Below are 27,486 nucleotides of genomic sequence, written 5' to 3'. Positions count from 1 at the left end.
GAATTATAAGATTTAGTTTTGCTGGAGTTAAATGCTTCCCCACATCTTCCAAGAGCAGTAGGGCAGTTGTGGTTGCAGGATCATTACTGTGGTGTAGGTCATCTAATGGCTTTCTGGGAGTGTAGTTTCTAGTAAGAAACGGCAGACTTTAAAAAAGTATATTAACATTCTGCAGTGTGAGTACATTCAAACTTTGGTAGGTAGCCCTTATATGTGTTCATTGTAAAACTTCAGAAAATGCAAGTAAGTATAAAGAAGTCAGTAAAAACTATGATCCTATTATCTAGAGATAGTCACCAATAACATTTAGGTATAATATTTCCTTTCAGGTGTGTATAGGTGTCATACACGTGTGTATGTGTGTATTTTATATGTGTGTATATAATATATGTGTTTGCATATATATAATAATACCGTATATATAACCTCCTATTCTTGTTACTTACCTTTATGTAAGAGAAACTTTGGAGCAGCTAATTCTAAGGTCATGCCTTTTATCTTTCTTCTGGTGCAGGTGATTGCCCCCACCAATGCAGAAGTGCTACCTATCCTTCCAGAACCAGAATCACTAGAGTTGAAAAAACATTTAAAACAGGTAGGTGAAGAAGGAAGAAAAGAAAAGAAAAGCAAGCACCTATAGGACTGCTGTAGGCAGACAGCTCTTATTGTAAGAGCCAGTTTCCTTTCAGACTTCAAGTGGAGTAGATTTTCTTAGCCTTGGGTGGGCTTAAAAGGAGATGTATCCCATTTCTGGGTTGCAGGGTGAATCTCAGAAAGGGCTTTTTACATTCCTTTTAATTCCCTGTGTGCCCCCTCCCACCCTCTCATCCTTGTAATGCTGTATAAAACAGCCCTTCACTTTCTGCTGCTTGTCCCATCTGCCATTCTTAATGGCCTTGGAGCATTCTCTCAGTGTTACAGGAGGGAGTCAGTAGTTTGGATAATCTGGCTCCTTTTATGGTTTCCTCTTGAATTGATCTGGTCCCTATAGAATCATTTCTTCAAAAATTCCTTTCTAAAAAAAAAAAAAAAAATTCCTTTCTTTGAGTAAAAACCCTTAAATACATTTTTCATTAATTGATTTTCTTCTTCTTCTGCATGCTGAACACAGTACCTGAAGGTAAAGTGTGATGAGGCCCTGGTCCTCTGCGCTGCTGTATGTGTTATGTAGGACCACCAGTAGATAGCTCTGTATTTCTTTTTAGGAATCTGTCATTTGAAGGGTCTTCAGGAATCTCTGTCTGTGTTGTCTCAGTTCTTAGAAATACCTCTAGGTGGGGATTTCCCTGGTGGTGCGGCGGTTAAGAATCCGCCTGCCTGTGCAGGGGATGCGGGTTCGAGCCCTGGTCCAGGAAGATCCCACATGCCACGGAGCAGCTAAGCCCGTGTGCCACACCTACTGGGCCTGAGCTGTAGAGCCCACGAGCCACGACTGCTGAGCCCACGTGCCACAGCTACTGAAGCCTGTGCGCCTAGAGCCTGTGCTCAGCAACAAGAGAAGCCACCGCGATGAGAAGCCCGCGCACCACAACTAGAGAAAGCCCGCACGCAGCAATGAAGACCCAACGCAGCCATAAATAAATAAATAAATAAATAATTTTTTAAAAAAAAGAAGAAAGAAATACCTCTAGGTGAAATCTGTTTGGATATAAATGGGTGATTTTTGTATTATCCTTCTCCCTTTTTCACTTGCTTCATCACTACTGATGTAATATGATATCTTGTTACTGCAGAGTCCGGTGAGGATTGCAAGTTCAGAAAGTTCTCTAGCTGTCTTCCTTTGCTGTGTTTTTCATTCTTGATGATTGCTTTAGTATGACTCATGAGATGGAGAGGTTGATATATGATATTGGAGTTTAAATGTTTGTAGGAGCTAAGATTTGGGGGCTCACAGATCCTGTATCCTGACCCCTGTTACTCAAAGTGTGGTCCACGAACCAGCAGCATTAGCCTCACCTGGGCTTGTTAAAAGGGCAGAATCACCTCAAGTATATTGAATCAGAATCTGCATTGTAACAACATCCCCAGGTGATTCCTATGCTCATTAACATTTAAGAAACACTGCTGGGCTAGGCCAGTGGTTTTCAAACTGCCCCACGGAGCCGCTGAGGGTTGATTTAGGTTGGGACCCCCGAGCATATGAGGCTCTGGGTTCCTTATGTCCTTCAGAGGAGCTTTACTTTTACATGTTTCGATTGTTTATACTTCTACGTAGATTTCAATTGAAAAACAAGATTTTGTAGCTAAAACAAATTTGAAAACTGTTGCCTCGGACTTCAGGTTTAGATCGTTGCCTTGAGTCAGATTGGCTTAAGCTGAAGATTTCATAATTCAGATTGTTTTCTAAAGGTTAAAATATTTGGATTTTTGTTTCAAAGGTGAAGGTTCTTTTCTAGGAATTGAGATTGGCTGGCTGCCCCAGAAATCTGCCGTCTCTGAGGGACTTATTGTTCCGCAGGCCCTCGCCAGCATGAGTCTCAACACCCAGCCCATCCTCAATCTGGAGAAATTCCACGAAGGCCAGGAGATCCCTCTTCTCTTGGGAAGGCCTTCTAATGACCTGCAGTCTACACCTTCCACTGAATTCAACCCACTCATCTATGGCAACGACGTGGATTCTGTGGATGTCGCAACCAGGTACAGCCAAGCCATCCCCACAGTCACAAGCTCTTAAGAGGGTCTCTGCTCACTCAGTGACCTTGGGGCAGATTACCTCCCTGAGCCAGAGGTTCTTTATGTATACAATGTATATAATATTTGGTTACATTTGCCACCTCAGTAAAAGCAAACAGAAGAAATAATCATACTCGCAGGCCTCTTGGACCTCGTGTGAAGAAGGGGATTGATGATTCTTTAAGATACCTCTCCCCTTGCTGTTGGAAGCCCGTGAAAGGATGACTGTGGGAGGTAGTCTGAGGCCTCCTTGCTCTGCAGGGCGAGGGACTCAGGTCATCTCACCATCCCCTTCTTCCCCAGAGTGGCCATGGTCCGTTTCTTCAACTCCCCCAACGTGCTGCAGGGCTTTCAGATGCACACGCGTACCCTGCGTCTCTTCCCCCGGCCCGTGGTGGCTTTCCAAGCTGGCTCCTTTCTAGCCTCACGTCCCCGGCAGACTCCTTTTGCTGAGAAACTGGCCAGGACTCAGGCTGTGGAGTACTTTGGAGAATGGATCCTCAACCCCACCAACTATGCCTTTCAGCGGATTCACAACAGTGAGTCCACCTACCTCTGCTTTGCCCCTCCTTCTGCGTTTGTCCTCCTGATGGCTCTTCCCTTTGCTTTTTCCCTTTCTAATCTTCCACCTGCCCCTGCCATTCTGATTTTGCCTTAGACTTTTTCCCACCTTTCTTTTAGGTTTTGCTTGATTTCTTCCCTTATTGCTGACTCTCTCCTTTTTTCCTCCGTGGGTAGACACATTCGATCCAGCCCTGATAGGCGACAAGCCGAAGTGGTACACCCACCAGCTGCAGCCTGTCCACTATCGAGTGTATGACAGCAGTTCCCACCTGGCCGAGGCGCTGAGCGTGCCGCCGGAGCACGACTCTGACACTGACCCTACTGATGACAGGTGAGCAGCCCCTTATGGCAGCAAGACAGTTCTTGAAGTCTAAGAGGCTCTTGCTAGCCGTTATTTAGCACAATTGCAGAATTTCATAGGATTTAGACATCAGTCCTTGAAGCCTTGGGTTATATTTTGGTTGATTGTTTTGCGTTAGTTTCCTTATTTTATCTTGCTCCCTGGCCTTGAGTTAAGAGTGCTCCTCTGTTTATTTTTCCTAATGCTGATTCTCCTCCCTGCCCCTTCTTTCTGTTTTATTTTTTTGCTCTTCACTCTGCAGCGGCAGTGATAGTATGGATTATGATGACTCAAGCTCTTCTTACTCTTCCCTTGGTGACTTTGTCAGTGAGATGATGAAATGTGACATCAATGGTGATACTCCTAGTAAGTGTACTTGAAGAAATTGGCCAGCTTGGGACAGGGTTTGGGGTTCTGTGATGGTATGGTCTGTACCTGCCATCCTTGTTGTTGTTTTTTTTTAATTAAAATTTTTTTAAATGAATTTTTAATTGGAGTATACTTTTTTTATTTTTTATTTTATTTTATCTTTTTGGCTGCATTGGGTCTTCATTGCCACGTTGGCTGGGCTTTCTCTAGATACGGCGAGCGGGGGCTGCTCTTCGTTGCGGTGCGCAGGCTTCTCATCGCGGTGGCTTCTCTTGTCGCGGAGCACAGGCTCTAGGCGCACAGGCTTTAGTAGTTGCAGCACGTGAGCTCAGTAGTTGTGGCTCGAGGGCTTAGTAGTTGTGGCTCGCGGGCTCTAGAGCTCAGGCTCAGTAGTTGTGGGCGCACGGGCTTAGTTGCTCCGTGGCATGTGGAATCTTCCCGGACCAGGGATCGAACCCATGTCCCCTGCATTGGCAGGCGGATTCTTAACGACTGCGCCACCAGGGAAGTCCTTGGAGTATAGTTGGTTTACTATGTTGTATTAGTTTCTACTGTACAGCAAAGTGAATCAGCCATACACATAATCCTTGGGTTTTGGCAGACGTGGATCCTCTGACACACGCGGCACTGGGGGATGCCAGTGAGGTAGCTATTGATGAGCTGCAGAGCCAGAAGGAAGCAGAGGAACCTGGCCCAGACAGCGAGAACTCTCAGGAAAACCCCCCTCTGCGTTCCAGCTCCAGCACCACCGCCAGCAGTAGCCCCAGCACCGTTATCCATGGAACCAGTTCTGTACGTGAGGACTTGGAGGAGTGGATAAGGGAGGACTGTTACTTGGGACGTGGGCCTCAGCTCTGTTAGGAAAGCTAGGATGAAGCTATTCAATTAATTTACTACTTTCTCCACATTTCCCCCTTCTTCCTCTCCGTAGATCCTATAGTTTAGAGCCTGTGAGATACAGTTTGACCCCAGAAGGACATCCAGCTTTGTTCAGGGGTTAGCCGAGATCCCCTTTGCATAATTTGTGGAGATAGAGAACAGGGGTATAACAAAGATCTTTTCTCACAGCTACCCCTTAGGCTAGCAACCTGACAGGCCTGGGTTGAACTGAGAACATAAGAAGGCATCACAGGGCACCAGGTGACTCCTTTCTATTTAATATGTCCCCTAGGAACCTGCCGACTCAACGGAGATGGATGATAAGGCAGCGGTAGGCGTCTCCAGGTCCCTCCCCAGCGTGCCTCCCAGCATTGGCAAAGCGAACGTGGACAGGCGTCAGACAGAAACTGGAGAGGGGTCAGTGCGCCGGCGAACCTATGATAATCCATACTTCGAGCCCCAGTATGGCTTTCCCCCTGAGGAAGATGATGCTGAGCAGGGGGAAGGTTACACTCCCCGATTCAGCCAACATGTCAGTGGCAGTCGGTGAGAGCCTGGGGTTGCCTTCTAGATGGGTGACTGAAGGACCTCACTACAGTGGACCCTGGGCGAGGGTTAACCAGAAAGTCTGAGCAGTCTGAAGGCTCTCATGGTCCCGCGTCCCCAGAGGGTCGTGCTTTGATCTAGGCATTTAGAAACTGTGGGGAGGGAGAGGTGACCGCAGTGTAGCATCAGGCCCACACGCCCAAGATGAGGTACCCCTGCCTGGGGCTTATAGGCGCCACTGTGCATTCAAGGGCTCAAAAGCTGCTGCGGCCCAACAGCTTGAAACTGGCAAGTGACTCAGATGCAGAGTCAGACTCTCGAGCAAGCTCGCCCACCTCCACCGTCTCCAACAACAGCACTGAGGGCTTCGGGGGCATCATGTCTTTTGCCAGTAAGTGCCTTCAGCTCTCTCACGCTTCTGTCCCATCTTCGCTCCAGCAGGGCCTGACCACGGCAGGTATGGCTTAGAGCTTCAGATATAGGGCTGGGTTGGCATTATCGAGCTCCGGATAAGGTCGTTTGGGTGATACTGAATAAGGTATTTTCAGGGGAGGTCAACGAAGAACAGGGACAGATTAGTCGTTATCTTTATACCTGGAGGTTTTAGTCTGTTTCAGGTAAGACAGCTAGCTGTTAACTGAAAAATAATCATTATATTAAAAATCATACACTTGTACATATATTTTGTGGAAATACTCTGGTCAGATTTGACTTGGGTATATATCTAATATCTTCTTTGCCTGGGAAAGGACTTTTTCATCAACGCGCCTTGAAATCTATGTGACATTGACTTGTGCGTAGAGAAAATTACCAGAAATGAGGGGTGGTGTCAGTTAAAGACTAAAGACAGACTAGGGACCGGAGAAAGCCGACATGGGGGATAATTGTGATGGTGAGTTTAGAAGCCCAGGAGGGACAGCACCCACATCAGCCCGGAAGCGCGTTAACTGCCGGCGTTCATGCTGGGTCAGCAGTAGAGGAGAGACTTGGATGTTATCGTGGGAAGCCGTCAGAGAAAGTTGTTACTGGGTTAGGAGCAGTCCTGGCAGTGGCCCCCTTTGTTTGCCCCGGCGTGATCCTTTCTCAGCGAGGTCAGAGGTTCTGGGATTGCATTTGAAAAGGAGGAGGGCGAAGAGGATGATACGGTCATTGGAGCATAATGCTCTGATTCTTTATCCCTCTGACTCAGTGCTCTCACTCGCTCCCCTTGACAGGCAGTCTGTATCGGAACCACAGTACGAGCTTCAGTCTTTCAAATCTCACACTGCCTACCAAAGGAGCGCGAGAGAAAACCACGCCCTTCCCCAGTCTGAAAGGTAACTCCAGCCCTCCTTTTGCCCAACCAAGATCCTCTGGGAAATGTTTCAGGCCTGTGGGTGCTTGTCAGGAGCCCCATGTATGAAGAATCCTTTGGTCCGGCCATTGCCTCTCATATCGCTTCCCATGGCTTTCACTGCACATCATGAGTTCTCGCTGGTTTTCAGATGGAAAACTGTCTTTTGTAGCTAAAGAGAAGGCCCTGTTATATCATATAGGATAATGGCAACTGGGGGATTACTGCTGCTTCTGGGGGGAACCTTTGTCAGAGGCACGTAATTAACACAGGGCTCATCAGCTGCCACCAGTCATCTGCCAGGTTCCTACCGCGTGAACTTAGGACAAACTCCGTCCTAAAGAGCTGGCCCCCCAGGGAATGGTTGTGAAGAGCCTGGCAGTTTTATAGAGTCAAGAAGCCTCTTACTTTGGCTTCATGTCAACTTAGGCCCTATGAATGGGCCTGATAGCATTGGTTGGCTTCTAGGGGCAATTAAGACCTTATTTGATTTTCGTTTTGTGATCTCTGACAGTTTGAAGGGTTCTTCCTTTTTATAAATTTATTTATTTTGGTTATTTATTTCTGGCTGCGTTGGGTCTTCGTTGCTGTGCGTGGCTTTTTCTAGTTGTGGAGAGCAGGGGCTACTCTTTGTTGCGGCGGGTGGGCTTCTCACTGCGGTGGCTTCTCTTGTTGCAGAGCACGGACTCTAGGCACGCGGGCTTCAGTAGTTGTGGCTCACGGGCTCTAGAGCGCAGGCTCAGTAGTTGTGGCTCACGGGCTTAGTTGTTCCGTGGCATGTAGGATCTTCCCGGACCAGGCCTCGAACCCCTGTCCCCTGCATTGGCAGGCAGATTCTTAACCACTGCGCCACCAGGGAAGCCCTGAAGGGCTCTTCTGAATTTACTCTGACTTCTGTTTATTTATTCTGGATTTTGTGCTAAAATATTTAATCACAGAAGGAAGCACAATGAGAAGCAGCTTCATGTATTTTTTAACTGACCTCTCTTCCCAGTGTTAAAAGTGTCAGGAATCTAAAGAATGTTCTTTGGTGGGGATGGGAACGTAGGCTAGATGGGCAAAAGGACATCATAGCTAGAGGTGTAGGGAGCTAACCAGCCCTGTAGAGTGAGTCTACACAGGCTCAGTAGGTGAGGGATGGAAAGGTGTTAGCGTCACTGGCTTTCATTTGATATAGTTAAAGGGGAGAGCGATTGAAACGCTTTCATTGCATGCTGTTGCTTCACTTCATTTGCTGCACTCATCACTCCCATCCAGCTCCCATCCTCACCCCCACCCCCCTTCCCATGACAGCATCTACAAGTTGGGTCTCTTCCCTCTGCATACCTGCAGCCCCCCGGACCCCTGTGCTAGATGTTTCATGAAAACCCATGGTCCCCTTTCACGCATGTGCCTGTTTAGGACCTAAAGGCTCCTTGTGTTATTACCCTGCCTCTGGCTTTGAGAGGCCATAGCCTTAAGGATGGTCTTTCCTCGAGCCTCAGTCGTCTCGTGGCCACTTGGCTTCCAGCTCTGAGGTGCCTAAGAACTAAGGTTATGTGCACTAAGCTTTGGGAGGATGCTCAGATTATCTGACTTACAGCTCCGCTGAGGGGTACAGGGGTTGTGGTATCATGGTGCACCTACTAATTGTGTATTTTGTGTCCCAGTATTTGGGCTAAATACTCTAATGGAGATTGTTACTGAAGCCGGCCCCGGGAGTGGTGAAGGTGGGTCTTGCCCGTGAGCTATGCATGATCTTTTTTCCTAGCATCTCCTGTGCCTGCCTGAGGGCCATCCTCCTCATGGAGCAAGCGGCATCACTCGAGTGACCTGACTTGCCCCGTGCCCCGGGATGCCCACGCCTGCCCACGGGGTGCGCTGCTGGTGCATGTGGAGTGGCCTGAGTCTCCATGCCCACTTCCTCCACATTGCCATGGCTGCTTTCTACCTATGTGTGATGCCCCAGTGCTGCCCTCAGCCAGCCCTGCCAGGGAGTGGGTGTGGAACACGGCTACCCAGGGCTGTGCTGACACCAGCTACCTGACTACAGTTGTGATATCTCTCATTCTACCTTCCTGGCTGTAGGAAACAGGAGGGCCTTAGTGGACCAGAAGTCATCGGTCATTAAACACAGCCCAACAGTGAAAAGAGAGCCTCCGTCACCTCAGGGTCGATCCAGCAATTCTAGGTAATAAATGGCAGAGCTGTTGTAAAAGTTCTCAGATAGAGGTAGTGATCCTTGTACCAAACACTAGGGAGGGAAGCTCTCAGTGGGTAAATGAAATCCCTTCCCCTCCTGACGCAATCCCCATGCGGCAGGAATAGCTCATGGTGCTGAGCAGAGTGTACCAGCAGTGGTGGGCGCTCGGGCAAACCAGGCCGCCTGGAGAGGTAGGGTTTGCAGTGGACTTGGATGTTTGGAGACGTGGCTTTGTGTTTTGCCCTTGGAGGCAAACATCTAACCTGGTGAAAGGGGGAGATGCTCTGCAAAGGAGCCAGTGACCACAGAAGTGGTATGTGGACCCTCCAGTGAGAACCAGCAGTTCCTGAAGGAGGTGGTGCACAGCGTGCTGGATGGCCAGGGAGTTGGCTGGCTCAACACGAAGAAGGTGCGACGGCTGCTGGAGAGCGAGCAGCTTAGAGTCTTTGTCCTGAGCAAGCTGAGCCGCACGGTGCAGTCAGAGGACGAGGCCCAGCAGGACATCATCCCAGATGTGGTCAGTGCTGGGGGTTGGGAGTTGGAATCAACTGGGAAGAGGGACATGGGCGCCAGAGGCAGTTGTCCCAACTCTTGCCCCTGGGTTATTGTTGCAGGAGATCGGTCGGAAGGTGTACAAGGGCATGTTAGACCTGCTCAAGTGCACGGTCCTCAGTCTGGAGCAGTCCTACGCCCACGCAGGTCTGGGTGGCATGGCCAGCATCTTTGCGCTTCTGGAGATCGCCCAGACCCACTACTATAGTAAAGGTAGGGATCGGACCAGCAAGGCAGCATGCTGTCCACGGCTCTCCCACTCTTCTCTGAAAGAATGAACTCGGCCCCTTGATGAGTTTCGCAGTGTCAAGCTGCTTCCTGTTAGGCTTTGGGATTTTATTTTCTAGTGCGTGTATGTATGTAGTGGGTGTTTTTCTGTCACGGAAAAGAACGATGTCAGCTTTTCTTTCCTTGCACTTCTTCCCTTCCACATCCTCCTCTATCCTTGCTTCTCCCACCTCATTCCCACACCTTGACTCTCACTCACTGTCCCTTTTGACCTCTTCCTATATTTGATCTTTTCCTCAGAACCAGACAAGCGGAAGAGAAGTCCAACAGAGAGCGTAAATACACCAATTGGCAAGGATCCTGGCCTGGCTTGGCGGGGGGACCCAAAGGCCATGGCACAGCTGAGAGTCCCCCAGCTGGGACCTCGGGCACCAAGTGCCTCAGGAAAGAGTCCCAAGGAACTGGACACCAGAAGTCTAAAGGAGGAGAACTTTGTAGCATCTATCGGTGTGTATTGTGTTGGGTGTGGCAGAGGAGTTCTGGCTTCTTAATGTCCCTCCCTCCTTTCAGTTCATCCAGAATCCCGCCTTTCTCTTCCCCATGCTTTGCTCTGTAGACAGGAAAATAGGTTTGTGTCCCTTTCTAATGGCATTTCTTTATACTTCTCTATCCCTTATGCTTCATTTACAGCCACCCTCACCTACATCTTAGAGGAAGAATGGCAGTTTTGCTTAGAGGGCCGAGCGAGGCTTAGTGCAGGAGTCTGAGCTGTACTCCCCGTCCCTCTCTTTTATTTGCATCTGGATTTCTTCACGTAATGGAGAGGCCACATGAGCTCCTGGAAGCTATAAGGAAGTTCATAGATGCATCTTTGGGCTATAAAATTGTGACTGTCTGGGTCTCTAAAGCCAGTTTTCCCCCATCCAACCATTATGCTGCCCTCAAATTTGCTCCTTTGGGGCATGTCCGGCAACCCCATTTCCCTGGGTTCTGGACTTGGAGGTGCAGAGTTCTGAGTCAGCTTTTCTTTAAACATGTCCTTACTGGACTTGATTAGACCTTGCTTACGTTTGGTGTTTCTCTGTTCCCACTAAGGCAGAGCCTTGGTGAGCTCTCTGGGTGTCACCTCTGTTTGACTCACTCCCTGCCTGACCTTGAGTCATCTAGATTGTGTCTTGCTTTTTCGGGTTCTAGGTCCCTGGGCAATGTGCTTCTAGCCGGTGCCTCTTTGCCACATCCATTAGCAGTTGCCTTTTGCTCCCATAAATGGTAATGAGGAACCAGTTTCCTTCTTAGGAGAGCTGTGTTTCTCTAACCAGCAAAATATTGTCCTAGAGGCAGTCAACCATGCTTTTCTCCTACCTGTCGTGATGTTCTAGAAAATGTACTGACCTGCCAGTCTGGAGGTCTGGAGTTTTAGTCCTGTATCTGCCCCCAACTAGGAAAGTGACTTTGGGCAAATCATTTCCCCTTTCAGGGTCTCTATCACCTCATCTGGAAAACAAGGAGATTGCACTAAGTAGACTCTAAAGTTCTTGCAGGAAGAGAATTGCTATGATCGGTACTCTCTCTTCTTAACCCCTGCTAAGATGCTCTTCTTGACCATTTAGTGTTCTCTGTCACCTCTACCAGAAGCCTTTTTCCCGATGACTGGCTAAGATGGGTCTCTTGGTAGGGCAGGCACTGATGCTGAGGGTAAGTTGGGGGGTTTTGGTAGCAACAAGAAGGGATGCTAACTGCCTACCTTGAGTGGCCTCTCTCCAATCCAGTGAATCAAACAGGTTTGTGCTCATGCTTCTGAAACCCTTTGGCTGCTTGAGGTAATCATCTGTCTTATCTGGAATCTTTAAAATTTGCTGTTGCCTAGCTCACTTGGCAGAGGGCGTGCTGTGGTGGAAGTTTAAACTGGTCCTGAGCTACCTGATCTTGATCAGGTGCTCCAGCCTCTTTGGGATCAGTTTCCTCCTGCCAGAATGAAGGAGCTTGATTAAAGGCTCTGCCAGCTCTAACATTCTGTGAGATTTTTACTGCCACATGGAGGTTAGGATAGGAATTTAGTTCTTGACCTGGGGGGAAGGCGTTAGATCTCTTGATTTTTTTTTAACCCCCCTCCCCCGCAATGAAGATCTCTTTTTATCTCTTGATTTGTAATCCTGTGCCTGAGACCGAATCATCTTGGGTGGGTGGGTTTCCATTTCGTCTGTCTGACCAGCCTCTGACTCTCTCTGTCTTTCTCTCCTGCTCACATTGCATCTGGGGTAGAATTGTGGAACAAGCACCAGGAAGTGAAAAAGCAAAAAGCTTTGGAAACACAGAGTAAGGAACAAATGCCCCCTCCTGTTCCCAAGTCTCCCATACCTGCCAACTCCCCAGGCCCAGTTGGGGCAGGCTCCGTTTGTCAGCCCCACCCCAAATTTGCTCTTGGGGGCGGGTATTTGGAATGAAAGCAGGTAGGTGGTATGTGACTCACAGGTATATGCTTGTAGGCTGCTTCTTGCCCCTCCCCTTGTAGTAATCAGGCAGTAATCAGGGCATCTCCTGTGTAAAATCCCTCAGAGCTTGGTTCTCTATTGCTTCCGAGTTGGTGGGGAGAACGTTTGCCTATTTCAGTGCCCCTCATTGGCTGATGTCTCCCTCACCCCATGAGAAGGCCTGTGGGCACAGTTGGCAGGGATGGTTGCTGTCCCTCCGTGTTGAGTCTGTAGCTTCCCAGCTCTCTCTGGTGGCTTGCCTAGGCACGCTTTCTTGCCTTCTGTCATTCTGTCCTTCTGCCATACCATTGTGGGCGGGCGGGAAATACGGGGGTGGTTTTCTAATGTCAAACACAGAAGCTGCAGGGTGGGGGTAGGCAGCGTCCGCTGAAACAGCTGGTGTTTTTTAATCTCACTGGGCTCTTCCTTTTCTAGCCCCTTTAGACATATTTGTTTGGGAAGCAGAGTGACCTGGGGACCCTTAAAGGGTCTTAGGCACGAGTGAAGCTCTCTGATTCTGAGTGCGGTGGAATGTGGTTCCGATGTTTGTTTGTGGAGCTTTTCTGCTTTAAGATGATTTGGTCAGAATTTTCTCAGGTTGAGAAAATGGCTGCAGAACCCTTTGAGACCAGGTTTAATTTTTCCTACTTGGTTCTTAAGGCATCTGGGGACTTCGTCCAGTGCGGCCTGAGTGGGTGGCAGTCCCTGGAAAGGTGACTGGGACATGCTGAACTGGTCTGGGGCCAGGCTGTGCTGCTGTCCCACTCCCTTCGCCAGCCTGCCCCTAGCCTCTTGTACTGAGTAACACAAGTCTTCCCCTACTCAGGGCCTGAAGTAATCAAACCCACCTTTGACCTTGGTGAGACAGAGGAGAAGAAGTCCCAAGTCAGCGCAGACAGTGGTGTGAGCCTGACGTCTGGTCCCCAGGTTTGTGACAGCCTTGTTGAGGATTGCGAGCATTAAAAATTTGCTATCTCAGAATACTTCTTTAAGATCAAAACTGAACAAAATCACAGCATTGAAACAACATGAATATCCAGTCATAGGGGAATGATGAAATAAGTGTAATATATCCATGTAATAGAATATTAGTATCCGCTAATGACTGTATTTTCAAAAATTTGGTGACATGGGAAAGTGTTTACAAAGCTATATACAGTGTGATTCAAATTTTATTTTTAAAACATACATAGAAAAGACAAAGGAAATATGCTAAAGACTTAACAGAGATTAACGTAGGTGGTAAGTTTATGGCTTATTTTTATTTCCTTATTCTTTCGTGTATTTTCTGTAGTGAGCATGTACTTCTTTAACATTCATTATTTTTCTCGCTCTGTAAGTCATATATATTTTATATTCAGGAAAAATGTTCATTTTTCATGACCTATCTAGGGATGACAATAGAAGGGTGGGGATGGAGAGAAGGAAGAAGATACAGTATTTCTTAGGGAAACTGAGACTAGATTGGACACCTCCCGAATGTGTCTGAATCCGTGTGTCTTGTTTCAGAGGACTGATCCAGATTCTGTCCTTGGTGTGAGTCCAGCCGTTATGATCCGAAGCTCGAGTCAGGACTCCGAAGTTAGCACCGTGGTAGGGGAACACCACGCTGGCATCTTGGTGGGTGGGGTGTGGGTCCCCCTTTGGAGAAGGGGGCTGCTCTCTGCTTTGGGGGCTGTCCTTAGTCTCAGGTCAGGTTGGGTCTCTTGGTGGAGATGTCTACCTGTCACAGGTCTTTCTTTGTGGGATCAGACCCCGAGATTTCACCCAGGGCTTCTCCTCATCTTGTAAAGAAGGTACTTCCAGAGGCTGTCTGACACACCTTTGCAGTTGGATACTTTTTTTATGGTAGCAGAGAGCTCTAGCAGCTTGGCATTTCTGGGACACATCCTGGGGAATATCCCTTACCACCTTTTTTTCCTTTCCAGGTGAGTAATAGCTCTGGAGAGACCCTTGGAGCGGACAGTGACCTGAGCAGCAATGCAGGTGATGGACCAGGCGGTGAGGGCAGCACCCACTTGGCAGGCTCTAGAGGCACGTTGTCTGATAGTGAAATTGAAACCAACTCTGCCACCAGTGCCATCTTTGTAAGTTTGTTTACTAACAAAAGAAGACCATTTTTTTCAGTGGGATGGGGATGGGTTAGAAAAGGATGAAAAGTTAGGAGGCAATTAGAAGGAAAAGAGGAAGGAAGGAATGGATAACCTTCATATATTTGACTTTAAAGAAAATGTCTCTTAAGTTAGCTTTTTTCAGAGTCATTTGACTCCGTGATCTGGGGCTTTTAGAACCTTCTCCTGAATCATTGATGAGTTAGGCTTCCTGCCCAGTCAGATAAGGGCTTCGACTCCTATGTGGTAGTAACCCCCGTGTTTAAAATAAGCAAAGTGATGCCTTTATGGCAATGTCAGGGCAGTTGCAGTTCTCATTTTGTACCAGTCTACCTATTTTTATGGACTAGTCTAGTTTTATTCTGGTCACTGCTTTATTTATATAGCACCTTAAAATAGCATTTCATTTTAGTATATTCCTTCATTTCATGTAGTATGTTTGAAGCTTTCCTTCATTAATAAACATCTATTAAGTGATTTACTAAATGCCAGATTCTGTACTAAAGAAACAAGCATGATAAGGCATGATTCCCATTTTCAAGAAGTTTGCAATTCAGTATATTGCTACAACTAATCTCTTCTGCCAGGTGAGGGAAACAAAGCGTTAGGAAGAAAAGATCTTGCCCTAGGTTATACAATAAGCCAGTGATCAGTTGGAATTAAATGAATTCTTTTTAGTCCTTGCCTTTAGACCCACTGCCCTTCAGTGTATACAGGCCTCTTGAGGCAGCTTTAAGAGTTCTGATACACTCACCACTTGGTTAGGCAGAGTTGAGAATGGATATTCTCTACACGAACTCATAGGTTCTTCTCTTTGGTCTGTGGGGAGAATGGAAGACGAAATTGAAATGAAATAAATTATTTAACACTGGTGATCATTCCCACCGCCAGGGCCTTCTGTATACATGTTTCTAATAGAGCAAGTGACATCCCAAGGTGGAGGTAGGGGATAGGATTGAGAGTCAGCAGAGCCATTCAAGCTAATGGACCTTAACTCTCCCTGAGTCTAAACAGACCCTTTTAATTAAGAGTATTTTATTATTATTTTAATACATTTATTGATTTTATTTATTTATTTTTGGCTGAGTCGGGTCTTCATTGCTATGCGCGGGCTTCCTCTAGTTGCGGTGAGCAGGAGCTACTCTTGTTGCGGTGTACGGGCTTCTCATTGTGGTGGCTTCTCTTGTTGCAGAGCACGGGCTCTAGGCACGTGGGCTTCAGTAGTTGTGGCACACAGGCTCAGTAGTTGTGGCTCATGGGCTCTAGAATGCAGGCTCCATAGTTGTGGCGCATGGGTTTAGTTGCTCCACGGCATGTGGGATCCTCCCAGACCAGGGATTGAACCCGTGTTGCCTGCATTGGCAGGCGGATTCTCAACCACTGCGCCACCAGGGAAGCCCCAAGAGTATTTTAAATCCTCCTAGTGTGCTTCCATTTTGGAGGTTGAGATAGATGTTATGGAGTAGCAGTCTCGCAAGAAGCCATTCAGCTGTGTGCTACCTTTCCTGGCACCTTCCTGGGCCAAATTCTTACTTTTCCTGTACTTCTGGGCAAGGCTCTTTGTGCAGTTGTGTCGCTGAGAGCAGTTACCTAAATTTCTTGGCTCAAAAAGGGCTATTTTGGTAAGAAATTAATTATCTTAGGTTAATATGGTTCATTGAACAAAGTCTTGTGCTGTGAACCAGGAAGCTGGCATTTGGACACACTAATTAGGTATTGCCTAATGATAACCTTTGTTCAGTGGCTTCTCTGCTTATGCTGTTGCATGTGTTGTGAAGCAGGCATGAAAACTACCTCTCACCCAGCCGAAGATCTTTTTTGAATTAATAGAAAGTCTAATATTGCAGAAGTGGTAGATGAAGTTAGTGGTATTTCTATGTGGGAAGATATTTCTAAGAGATGGTGGAAGAGAAGACTTAACATTTATCAAATACCAACCATGTGCCAGGCACTATTAAGTGATGTATATGTATTTTCTCATATTAAATGAGAATAGTCCTTTTGGGTAGGTATTATAACCTTTTACAGGTGAGGAAAATGACTCTCAGAGAAGCTAAGCGTTGTACCTAAGATCACACAGCTAGTAAGAGTCAGGGATCTGAACATTGCTCAGTCTAGACTTCAAACCCAGTGTTCTTTTCACGGCATCACGCTGCTACAGAGAATTTACCTAATTTTTTTTTTTTTTTTTGAAGAGGAAAGAGTCTTACAGAGACTAAAGGGTAAAGGTAAGTAGAAATGAAAACTTGCTTGCATGTTTTGGGAGGCAGTAACAGAAAGCAGGATTATCAGATTGACTTCTGATGGAGGCAAGCAGAGTAGCAAAGGCAGGGCTACTGGAATATATGTGACTAATGATGGTGCCTAGTGTGTGTGAGCCTCTTAATGAGCTGCTTGGTTTCCTTTGCCCCTATTCATTGTTCCCTCTGGCAGCTGACCTGTTGCCTCTTCTCTCTAGGGTAAAGCCCACAGCTTGAAGCCAAGTGTAAAGGAGAAGCTGGTGGGCAGCCCAGTTCGCTTTTCTGAAGATGTAAGCCAGCGAGTCTATCTCTACGAGGGACTCCTAGGTGAGAAATAGACTGCGAAGGCCACTTGCACTGGAAGGAAGCTGGACTCAGCCCGGGAAGAGGGTGGCACTGAACAAGTAGCTGCTTGGCTTTTTGCTGGTCTCAGTGCTGACGTTAGAGGACATTTTTATATCTGAAGCAAGCGACTTACTGGGGAAAAAACAGTGGGTGAAAACTAGAAGAGACTGAAGTTTGGTATTAACCAACAGCCTCTGTCTTTCTGTCTTCTTTTACTTTCTTGCTACCATGGTCCTTCCTGCTCACAAATCGGCAGGAAGGGACAAAGGATCGATGTGGGACCAGTTAGAGGATGCCGCTATGGAGACCTTTTCTATAAGTAACCACCTTTCTTTGTGTGCTGTTCATCCCTCCTCCTCGGGAGGGATTGGGCCTCACTTGGAGGCAGCTGGGGCTGGTGGCAGGAATGTTAGATCTGGGGTGAAGAGCCTCGTGTTTCCTTTGCCCTGGAATTTGTAATGACTTCCTTTTTTCTGGAATTTACTCTGTTTTAGTTCGGCAGCCATATTCTTTATATGTTATATAAGCCCCTAAAAAAACTCTCTTCCACACAGGCAAAGAGCGTTCTACTTTATGGGACCAAATGCAGTTCTGGGAAGATGCATTCTTAGATGCTGTGATGTTGGAGAGAGAAGGGATGGGTATGGACCAGGGTCCCCAGGAAATGATAGACAGGTATGAGGCTTAGAAACCCTTGGGAAAATGCAAATTCAGCCTCTTCCCAGTTAATTCTGTGTTCTCCCACCTGGGGGCTGACTTGTCCTGGTCTCCTGCTCAGGTACCTGTCCCTAGGAGAACATGACCGGAAGCGCCTAGAGGATGATGAAGATCGTTTGCTGGCCACGCTCTTGCACAACCTCATCTCCTACATGCTGCTGATGAAGGTAATGTCTATTTTGCTTACGCCCAGCTACTGCTGATAGTGGAGGGCAAGGCTTGTTCCTGTTGCCTAAATCTTGGGGCAGTTGGGAAGCAGTCAGAGCATCCTGCTGGGGCTCTCTTCTTCATTGAAAGTCTGAGGCCTCTCTGCAGCTCACACATGATCCATTTATCTGAAGCTGCCAGGCTGTTGTGCTAAGGAATGTTGTAAAGGTGATTGATGATTGCATGCCACTTGTTCTGAATTCTAAATGGGCTTCCTTTGCTGAATAGTTTTAGGATGCCTGTAGAACTCCCTACAGAATACAGTGGAAAAAAATTTTTTTTTACATAGTAGGCTCTGAAACTTGAGAAAGAATGCCCAGAATTTACTTTTCAGCATTAGTCCTTTATCATATAGACTTTGCCATAGATGTAAAAAGAGCTACTCATTGAAAAAGCAATGGTAGGTTCTAGTTTGACTTGGTTATACTTGGTTTTTACAGCTGTGGGAGAACTGTGTTACCAAATAGAAGAGTCCTGTTCTGAAAGGGACTTGGTGGGTAGAAGAGAGTTGTTTTGAGAATGAGCTCCTGGGTTTCTCCTCCTCCTGTTCTCCCAGCCTCTCTAAATGTGAAGGGATTAGTTGATCAAATGCAGAGAATACCCTGCAGGCACTCTTGGTTTGTTTCCTTTTCTGTTTAAGGGTCTCTTGAACTCCAGGGGTACCAGTTAAACTCTGGTTGGGAAAGGGTGGTGATCTTTAACCCTAAGATGGTGTCTTGGTGACAACTGAGTGAAGAACATTGCTACTCTTAAGTCTTACTATCTAAGAATCACACTCTGAGGAGCCCCAGGGGTTTTTAGAGGTGAATGTTATGGTATTGGTTGGGGGGTTAGGGAGGATGTGTCCCCGTGAGTCCCCGTCCACTTAAACCAGAACTTCTCTAAGAGCCACTTTTCTGCAGAAGCCACCTGGAGACAGAACCAGGGTTTTTCTCCTCAGACTGTTGGCAGAACACACAGTTGAATGTTTTATCCTCAGTGATGTGGTCTTTTAGAATTCTACTTTTCTCAGGAGGAAAGATATTAAGATCCTGTTTTGGCTTTTCAGGTAAATAAGAATGATATCCGGAAGAAGGTGAGGCGCCTGATGGGAAAGTCGCATATTGGGCTTGTGTACAGCCAGCAAATCAACGAAGTGCTTGACCAGCTGGCAAACCTGGTGAGCACACCTGGGCCGTCCTTTAGGCTCCCTTGCATTGCGCTAGTCAGCCTCGCAGGCGTGGGCCTCATGGCCTAAGGCAGAGGCTTCCGCGTAGGTCATTTCTTGGCTCGTATGTTTTCAAAATCCCTAGTTCTGAAAATAGGGCTTTGACTGTAGATGAGGCTTTTGCCCTTCTGTTCTGTGATAGGATTCTCTGCACTAAAACCATCCCAGTGCAGCCATTTCAACGTTTGTGTGGTCTGTGGACCCCTGTGGATCCACAAGGTGAATACTGTTTTCATGATAATACTAAAATGTTGTTTGCCTTTTTTACTGGGTTGACATTTGCACTAAGGGTGCAAATGCAATGGTGGGTAAAACCACTAGTGCCTGAACACGGTGAAGATGGTGGCACCAAACCGTACTGGTGTCCCCACCTCCACACACTCTCAGTTAAAAACAAAACAAAAAGCCAGTTTCACTTGTGAATGTCCTTGATGATGCAGTTAAAATCATCAGTTTTATTCAATCTGATCAGTGATTATGCATCTTCTTGGTATTCTATGTGACAAAATGAGAAACACACATAAAGCATATTGCCGCAAAGGAAAATATGATTGTTTCGAGGAAAGGGAATTTGTGACGATTTGAATGCCAAGGTGAACTGACAGCTTTGCAGCCAGTCATGGGACATCATTTTTACTTGAAAGAATGACTAACATTACTGTTATTTGGAGTTGGGTATTTGGCAAACTTCTTGTGCATGAAGCTTCCCAATATTTAAAGACTTTTCCAGTGAGATTGATGATGAATGTGATTTTTTGATATTGTGTAATGAAATGCATCAACATTTGGAAGAGCTGCATAACTGGGCGAACCAGTATTTTCCAGATGACTGATGTGTGATGTTACAAATTCAACTGTGGATAAAAGATCCACTCCAAGTGTAACGCAGACAAATGGATTTTAATGTAACAAAGGACAAAGTGTTCATTGATGTGTTTTCAGATTACACACTGCTACTAACTTTAAGAAACTTCTTGAGGTTCTGGTATAGCATCAAAGAAGAATGTGCATATTTATCTGGAAAGCCTAGTAAAATACTCCTCCCTTTTCCAGATACGTATCTGTGAGGTCAGATTTTCTTTAATATACCTCAACCAAAGCAACTTGTCACAGCAGATTGAATGTAGAAGCAGATATGAGAATACAGCTATTTTTCATTAAGCCAAACATTAAAGAGATTTGCAAAAAATGTAAAATAGTGCCACTCACCACATTTTTTTTGTTGTTCTGGAAGATACGATGATTTAAAAAGTATATGTTATTTATGTTATCATGTAATGGATTTATTAATGAATTATTAATTCCTTTAAAATGAATTAATAAACATTTAAATTTTTTCAGTTTTAATTTCTAGTGTGGTAAATACCTATAAGTAAAACTTACAAAGACATAAGTTCTTGGGGCGTCATCAATAAAGTTAAAATGGATAGGAGTCCTGAGACCAGGAAGTTTGAGAACACATCCATGGCGGCCAGTGGCCAGCAGATGGCGCCGCTCTAAGGAAGCTGATAAGAATTGAATTGCTGAATGAGGGATTCTTGGCCCAGAGGGCCGTGGGAGAGGGATGTTTGGCTGTCCCTAAAGGATCTCTCTTTCCTCAGAATGGACGAGATCTCTCTATCCGGTCCAGTGGCAGCCGGCACATGAAGAAGCAGACATTTGTGGTACATGCGGGGACAGACACAAATGGAGATATCTTTTTCATGGAGGTAGGTGCTGGTTCATGCTAGGGGCCCAAAGCAATATTTGAGAGTCACAGGGAACTCCTAGAACTGATGCCAGAATATTTTTCCCCACTTATCTCATTCATCTTCATGATCCATTTATCATTAAATTGTTAGGCTCTTATGCAAATAAATTAATATAATAGATGATTCCCTATCTTTTCTTTTATTTTTTAATTTTAATTTATTTTTGGCTGTGTTGGGTCTTCGTTGCTGCGCGCGGGCTTTCTCTAGTTGCAGTGAGTGGGGTCTATTCTTTGTTGCTGTGTGCAGGCTTCTCATTGCCGTGGCTTCTCTTGTTGTGGCTCGCGGGCTCTAGAGCGCAGGCTCAGTAGTTATGGCTCACGGGCTTAGTTGCTCCGCGGCATGTGGGATCTTCCCAGACCAGGGCTCAAACCCGTGTCTCCTGCATTGGCAGGTGGATTCTTAACCACTGTGCTACCAGGGAAGTCCATCCCTATCATTTCTTTTATATATAGATTGCATAGATGACATAGTCACATTGTCCATAAGTCAGAACAACATAGAATGGTATACACTGGCAAGTCTTGCTCTCATTCTTATCCCCTTCCACTCAGTTTCCCATCCACCTCACCCCTTCCTCTTGGAGGTAACCACTTTTATTTATAACCACTTTGTATCTTCCAGTGGTTTTCTATGCAGACACAATAAAATATGAGCTTAAGTTCTTATTTTTCTACTCTTTTACCTAAAGGTAGCACATCATATCTACTGATCTGTACCTTTTTTTTTTTCATTAAACTTAGCCTGGAGATCTTCTGTATCACTACAAAAAGAGCTTTCTCCTTCTTTTTACAGCTGTATAGTGCTCCGCCGTGTGACTGTACCATAGTTTATATACCCAGTCAGCATTTACGTACCCTTGATTTTCTTCCAAATTCTTGCTGTTGCCAGTAGCGCGACTCCGGGTGATGCTGTGCCTGCTTCATTTCCCACATGTACAGGTTTATCCAGGAATTTCCACAAGTGGAATTGCTGGGTCAAAGGGAAAATGCCTTTATAATTATGGTTGATATGACTCTAAAGTATCTCTTAACATATAATAGTTTCTCTCCCACGTTGCCATTTATTTTGTTGAAGAAATGCGCCCTATTACATTTTAGATTTTTTGCTGATTGCATCTCCTTAGTGTTGTTTAACATGTTTCTCTATCACTTGTATTTGTACAAGCTAGTAATTCAATCTAGAGATTTGGTCAGTTTCAGATTCAGGATTTTGGCAAGAAGAGGTGGTGCTGTATACTTCCTGTCGCCTCATATGGTTGGCTCTGTCCTAGTGATCAACGGGTTCACATGTGGGCAACCTGACCTATCCACTGCAAACTTCCTCATTAGTTTTCTGATTTAGCTTATGGTATTTTTTTTAAATATTTATTTATTTATTTGGCTGCTCCCGGTCTTTGTTGAGGCATGTGGGATCTTCGCTGAGGCATGCGGGATCTTAGTTACAACATGTGGGATCTAGTTCCCTGATCAGGGATCAAACCCGGGCCCCCTGCATTGGGAGCACAGAGTCTTAACCACTGGACCACAAGGAAAGTCCCTAGCTTATGGTATTTTTCACCATGCAGGATTTTTTAAATTAATTAAAATTAATCGTGTAGTTAAATTAATCAGTCATTTCTTTTGTGGCTTCTGGATTTTGAGTCATAGTTAGAAAAACCCTTTCTTAATCCAGTATTGTAAAGGAAATTGGCCATGTTTTCTTCATTTCTGTGTTTTTAATTCTCAAATGGATCTCTTTCTAAGTAATTTTAGGGACCAAGTACTGCTCCTCTATAAAGTAGTGAAATTAGCTAATATTCTGCTGCCTTTTGGCTTAGTTGAATTTGATTTTCACATTCACAGCTTTTTGAAGTGGTAGTTTGTCAAACGTAGGGTGGGATTTCTGCCCTGAGGCAGAAACATACATGATGATGTAGCTGAGAAGGGAGTCATTTTCATGTCACCTTGAAGCGTTAGACTTTGGCTAGGTGCCTATCAGAACTGAGGGCTACTTAGGGCATCTGCACCACAGTAAATTTCTCCAGAGGATTCCTTGAAGTATAGGATTCTCTCTCACCACTGTTACAGGGAGCCTCATACAAGGGCCCTGGAGCATGGGGTGGGTCCATCATCTCATAGATGCTCCCCCTTGTACTGCAAAGCAAGGGTACCTTGCTCATTCCATCAGTGCCTGGCTACCGTGATGCTATCAGATTTAGCTGTTCTCAGCACAGCCTACTGGTTGCATGAGTAATTGGATAGCAATTTGCAAAGACTTAAAAAAATCATCTTTATTGCCTTTTATTTTAATTACAAAAGTAATAGAGTATATGCCATAAAAGTTTCAAACCATATAGAAGTAAAAATAAAGTAAAAAGTAAAAATTTTCCTTTACTTCCTTCCCGTGCCATGTCTCAGAGGTAACCACCGTTAAAGAATTTGGCATGAATCCTTTCAGATTTAAAAAAGTGCATATTTGTATAAATATAGCTTATATGGAATTTTGTTTCAGTGTTTATAAAAGTGATATCAAACTACAAATATTGTTAATAATTTGGCTTTTTTCACTTAATGTATCACAGGCATACCTATAATATGTCTACATATTATAGAAATCTGTCTCTATTGTTTTTAATGGATGCTTAACCATGAGGTGTTATATGGAAGTGTCATTATTTAACTGGTCCCTCCCACTTTTTTTTAAACAACGCTTCACTGACTATCCTTGAACATAAATCCTTGCACACTCCCTTGAGAATTTCTATACGATAGGTTCTTAGTGTGAAATTTCTGGGTCAAGCTTATATACATTTACGGTTTTGATAGATTTTGCCAAATTGCCTTCCCAAAGACTATGCCAGTTTACACCTCTACCAGCAGCATAGGCAGGTATGACACATTGTTACCATCGTCTCTCTAGCCTAGAAATCATATGTTCTTCTAAACACCTGTCCCTCTCCTTTCCATCGTGTTCTTAGAGGGTTATGGAAAGTGGAGTGGTATTCTCCATTTTCCACATGGAGAGAACCACAGAGTTCAACTGGGGCTAGAATCCAAGTTTCTAATTCCTACTCAGCTACGTTGGCCCTCTTCTTCCTAAAGCTTTTGAGCCCCAGTAAAGTCTTAGATGGTAGATTAAAACTGGTAATTTTGTATATTCCTCATTCATGCACCTAATTTTTATGGGGCGCATATCATAGCCAGGCACTCGTTTGCTGGGTTTGGGGTTATATCAGTGAATAAGGGAGACATAGTTTCTGTTGTCCTAACAGGGTTGACAAGCCATTGGGGAAGTCAGATAATTAAACACCCAGTGTCATAAAATATAATGAGCATTGCGAGATGGTCAGGGAGCAGGTGTTATGGGAATACATAGCAGAGGGTCTGGGAGTCGTGGGCGACCTTCAGAAGTGACCTTTGAGCTTAGACTTGAAGAAGAGTAGGACTTGATGGCTGGAGTCGGGGAGGGGAAGTGTGTTCCAGGGGTATTTGGGGTAGAATGGTGGGACTTGATGGAAGGAGTCTTGCATCACTCCTTCATTTCTGGCCTGGGCAGCGGGGGGAGACGGTGATGCCATTTACTGAAATAGGGAACTTAGAAGGAGGAGCTGCCCAGGAGGAGATGTGGAGTTCAGATTTGGACATGATGAGTTTGAAGTGCTGCCAGTGAAACATCCAGATAGAGAGAGGTCAGGACTCAGGAAGACAGGTCTCATGTGGAGAAAGATGTGAGAATCATCAATGTGGTCATAATAATTATTGTTATATTTCTTATATCATAGTTGTATTGTTGTTATAGCAGCTAACTCCAGGGTACATTCTATGTGCCAGGCTTTATTCTAAGAATTCTTTTAAACATTTGTTTAATTAACTAATTTATTTATTTTTTGGTTGGCATTGGGTCTTCGTTGCTGCGTGCGTGCTTTCTCTAGTTGCGGCGAGCGGGGGCTACTCTTCGTTGCAGTGTGCGTGCTTCTCATTGCAGTGGCTTCTCTTGTGGAGCACGGGGCTGTAGGTGCACGGGCTTCAGTACTTGTGGCATGGGGGTTCAGTAGTTGTGGTTTGCGGGCTCTAGAGCTCAGGCTCAGTAGTTGTGGTGCACGGGCTTAGTTGCTCCACGGCATGTGGGATCTTCTCGGACCAGGGTTCGAACCCATGTCCCTTGCATTGGCAGGTGGATTCTTAACCACTGCACCACCAGGGAAGTCCGATTCTAAGAATTTTATGCACATTAACTTATTTAATCTTCACAGTAACTCCATGAAGTTATTACTATCCCCATCTTACACACGAGGAAATATAGACAGAGATTAACTTGCTTAAGGTGACACAGCTAAGTAAGGAGACAGCCTTAAATCTAAATCCAGGTAGTCTGATCTTAGACCTGTGCTCTTACCCATCGTGCTATAATGTCTCCACCATAACTGAAGGCATACGAACAGGTATGTCCACCTGAGGGAGAATGTTGAGCAAGAAGAGGACGTGGAGAACTTTGCCTTTTAGTTTATATCATCCTGTGTAGTATAATTTTTTTTTTTTTGCAATAAGCAATGTCCGTGTGTCACTTGTGTAATTAACTTTTGAAAAGATTTAGGCAGAACTAGAGCCGAGCCAGGATTAGAAAATGTGTTGGTTCCATTTTTTTTCTCCTTGGTTAAGTCTGCCCTAATCCCCTGCCTTTGTGCTTGTCCATAGCGATGATTCCTAAGGTTGTAAGGTGGAGGCATAAGATATCCTCTGCGTACTTAAGTCCAGAACACGCAAGAAGTAATGAACACTGACTGAAGTGAAGTGAGCCTCCTTCCTTGCCCACAAGTTCCTTTCAACGGCTCCTCCTCTGTCGGTAAACCTACTAGTGGACAGTGTGTCCAGCAGTTCAGTGTTTGTGTCTCCACGTAAGAGAGACTGAGCATAAGACAGAAAACCTGACCTTGGGGATGCTCCTAGGACCAGTTGTCCCATCTTTCCCCGTGGGGAGCAGCGTGCAGTGTGGCCTGGGGTGGGAAGAGACCAGGGCCACCGACTGCCCCGTGTGCCTCTGCAGGTGTGTGACGACTGCGTGGTGCTGCGTAGTAACATCGGGACAGTGTACGAGCGCTGGTGGTATGAGAAACTCATCAACATGACCTACTGTCCCAAGACCAAGGTGCTATGCTTGTGGCGTAGAAACGGCTCTGAGACCCAGCTCAACAAATTCTATACTAAGAAGGTACCCGTGAACTCGGTGTGCGTTGGGGGTTGGGCGTTGAGGGAAAGTGCGGAGCTCCTGCAGGGAAGTTAACGTTCAGAATCCACGCTGGAGCCCCACTTTGGCCTCTGGCTGTGGCGCGGAACACGTAAAGCTGTCTCTGAGGTCCTGGCATCGGCCCAGGCCTCCAGCAGCCATTCTAGAGTAGAGGGTGGGGAGCCTGGAGAGCTTGTACGACAGGACAGCTCTCCCCACTGTGCCGCAGTGTCGGGAGCTGTACTACTGCGTGAAGGACAGCATGGAGCGTGCTGCCGCCCGACAGCAGAGCATCAAACCTGGTGAGCGGAGGACGGCTCCCTGGGCGCGTGCCTTCTGTTGGTTTTCATCCGTCCTGAGCGGTGGAGGCCTGATGAGGAGGTCAGGCGGCGGGACTCCCCACCTTCCAGTTAGCTGACGACCTCCTCCCTCGCCACAGGGCCGGAGCTGGGTGGCGAGTTCCCTGTGCAGGACATGAAGACTGGCGAGGGTGGCTTGCTGCAGGTCACCCTAGAAGGGATCAATCTCAAGTTCATGCACAACCAGGTAGGTGCAAGTGGCAGCATGAGGCTTCCCAGCCCCGGTGTTCCATCTGCAGTAGGATCAGTGTCCAGGTCCCCAGTGCTTCCCCAGTGAGCGTGAGAGAGGCCTCCGGGGCTAGTGAGAGAATTGGAGCAGCTGGATCGGAGAGAACAATCGGAGGGGAGGGCGCAGTGACACTGGCAACCACCCGGAAGGTGCGGCAGGGAGCCTGTGCCGGGGAGGAGGGGAGAGAGAGGGAGCCATGGTGGCCCGGCTGCCCCTGCCCATTAGACTCAGCACAGTGTGAGTGGGAGCGTCTCACCTGGCCCTTCTTTGCACAGTGTCCGCCTTCCCTTATCCCAGGGTGTGCTTTTGCTTGGTGGTTTTGCTTTGAGAGTCTATACCGGCTGATCCCCTCGCGTGTTTCTGGTGCGCGTGAAGCGCGGCACGTGTGTGTGTGTGTGTGTGTGTGTGTGTGTGTGTGTGTGTGTGTGGCTGGCTTGTGTCTGTCCCATCTGGAGTGTGTGTGTTTATTTGCCTTTTTTTTCCTGCCGATTCTTCTTCCTATTCTCTTCCTTCCTCTGAACGTCCCCACTCTGTCCCCAGCTCCACAGGCCCCACTCCCCTTCTTTTGACTGGGGAGCCCTTCAGGACCCATCTTGCCCTCATTGTGACCCCACCGTAGGAGCTGACTGTTGTTTCTCTTGGTTCTAACACAGCATTACTTTTTCTCTCAGTGGACATTCCTTAAGCTAATCCCTTTCTGAGGCCAGCGCGTCATCCCAGGTCCGCTCCCTGTCCTGAGTCTTCACACAAGTGCCTTCCCTCCCCCTCCCCTGATGTCCTGGTTCGTCTCCTTGAGGCCCTGAGCCAGACGCGACCACGGCCCCTGGCCAGGCAGCAGACACTCAGGGGCGGTGAACATCTGGACTCTGGGGCTTCCTCCTACCACTTGCCATTTTAGTTCTCCTTCTTTCAGGAATCCAGCTGGGCAACTTGGTGTGATGGGAGACAGCTGCCCAGGCTTCCTGGCAGTATACTTGCAGT

The 27,486-nt window shown here is 46.4% G+C and overlaps 1 protein-coding gene across 50 annotated transcripts in view; it reads left to right on the top strand.

The window, feature by feature from the left end:
* MADD (MAP kinase activating death domain) overlaps positions 1-27,486 on the top strand; it is a 38,983-nt gene that overhangs the window by 6,961 nt on the left and 4,536 nt on the right. For 5 of the 50 annotated variants that reach the window (XR_009564851.1, XM_060303213.1, XM_060303203.1 and 2 more), the window contains exons 7-33: positions 515-595; positions 2,459-2,637; positions 2,977-3,212; positions 3,412-3,568; positions 3,840-3,943; positions 4,548-4,738; positions 5,118-5,371; positions 5,623-5,762; positions 6,586-6,687; positions 8,354-8,413; positions 8,772-8,874; positions 9,217-9,403; positions 9,501-9,651; positions 9,967-10,173; positions 11,929-11,982; positions 12,964-13,064; positions 13,647-13,730; positions 14,066-14,224; positions 16,707-16,815; positions 17,090-17,152; positions 17,388-17,508; positions 17,612-17,717; positions 18,806-18,916; positions 20,566-20,673; positions 25,738-25,902; positions 26,147-26,219; positions 26,357-26,463. Coding sequence is in view for 49 of the 50 variants with exons in the window: in XM_060303213.1 (XP_060159196.1) it covers positions 515-595; positions 2,459-2,637; positions 2,977-3,212; positions 3,412-3,568; positions 3,840-3,943; positions 4,548-4,738; positions 5,118-5,371; positions 5,623-5,762; positions 6,586-6,687; positions 8,354-8,413; positions 8,772-8,874; positions 9,217-9,403; positions 9,501-9,651; positions 9,967-10,173; positions 11,929-11,982; positions 12,964-13,064; positions 13,647-13,730; positions 14,066-14,224; positions 16,707-16,815; positions 17,090-17,152; positions 17,388-17,508; positions 17,612-17,717; positions 18,806-18,916; positions 20,566-20,673; positions 25,738-25,902; positions 26,147-26,219; positions 26,357-26,463 (3,513 nt within the window). In the remaining variant the exon portion in view is untranslated. The remainder of the gene's footprint in view (positions 1-514; positions 596-2,458; positions 2,638-2,976; positions 3,213-3,411; positions 3,569-3,839; positions 3,944-4,547; positions 4,739-5,117; positions 5,372-5,622; positions 5,763-6,585; positions 6,688-8,353; positions 8,414-8,771; positions 8,875-9,216; positions 9,404-9,500; positions 9,652-9,966; positions 10,174-11,928; positions 11,983-12,963; positions 13,065-13,646; positions 13,731-14,065; positions 14,225-16,706; positions 16,816-17,089; positions 17,153-17,387; positions 17,509-17,611; positions 17,718-18,805; positions 18,917-20,565; positions 20,674-25,737; positions 25,903-26,146; positions 26,220-26,356; positions 26,464-27,486) is intronic. The other 45 variants (XM_060303227.1, XM_060303210.1, XM_060303225.1 and 42 more) reach the window with 33 other exon arrangements.

The sequence above is a fragment of the Globicephala melas genome, chromosome 8 (assembly GCF_963455315.2).
Source record: "Globicephala melas chromosome 8, mGloMel1.2, whole genome shotgun sequence".
In the NCBI taxonomy this organism is placed as follows: domain Eukaryota; kingdom Metazoa; phylum Chordata; class Mammalia; order Artiodactyla; family Delphinidae; genus Globicephala; species Globicephala melas.
The sequence above is the reverse complement of the archived record's forward strand: the minus strand, read 5'-3'. Positions and strand labels throughout refer to the sequence as shown.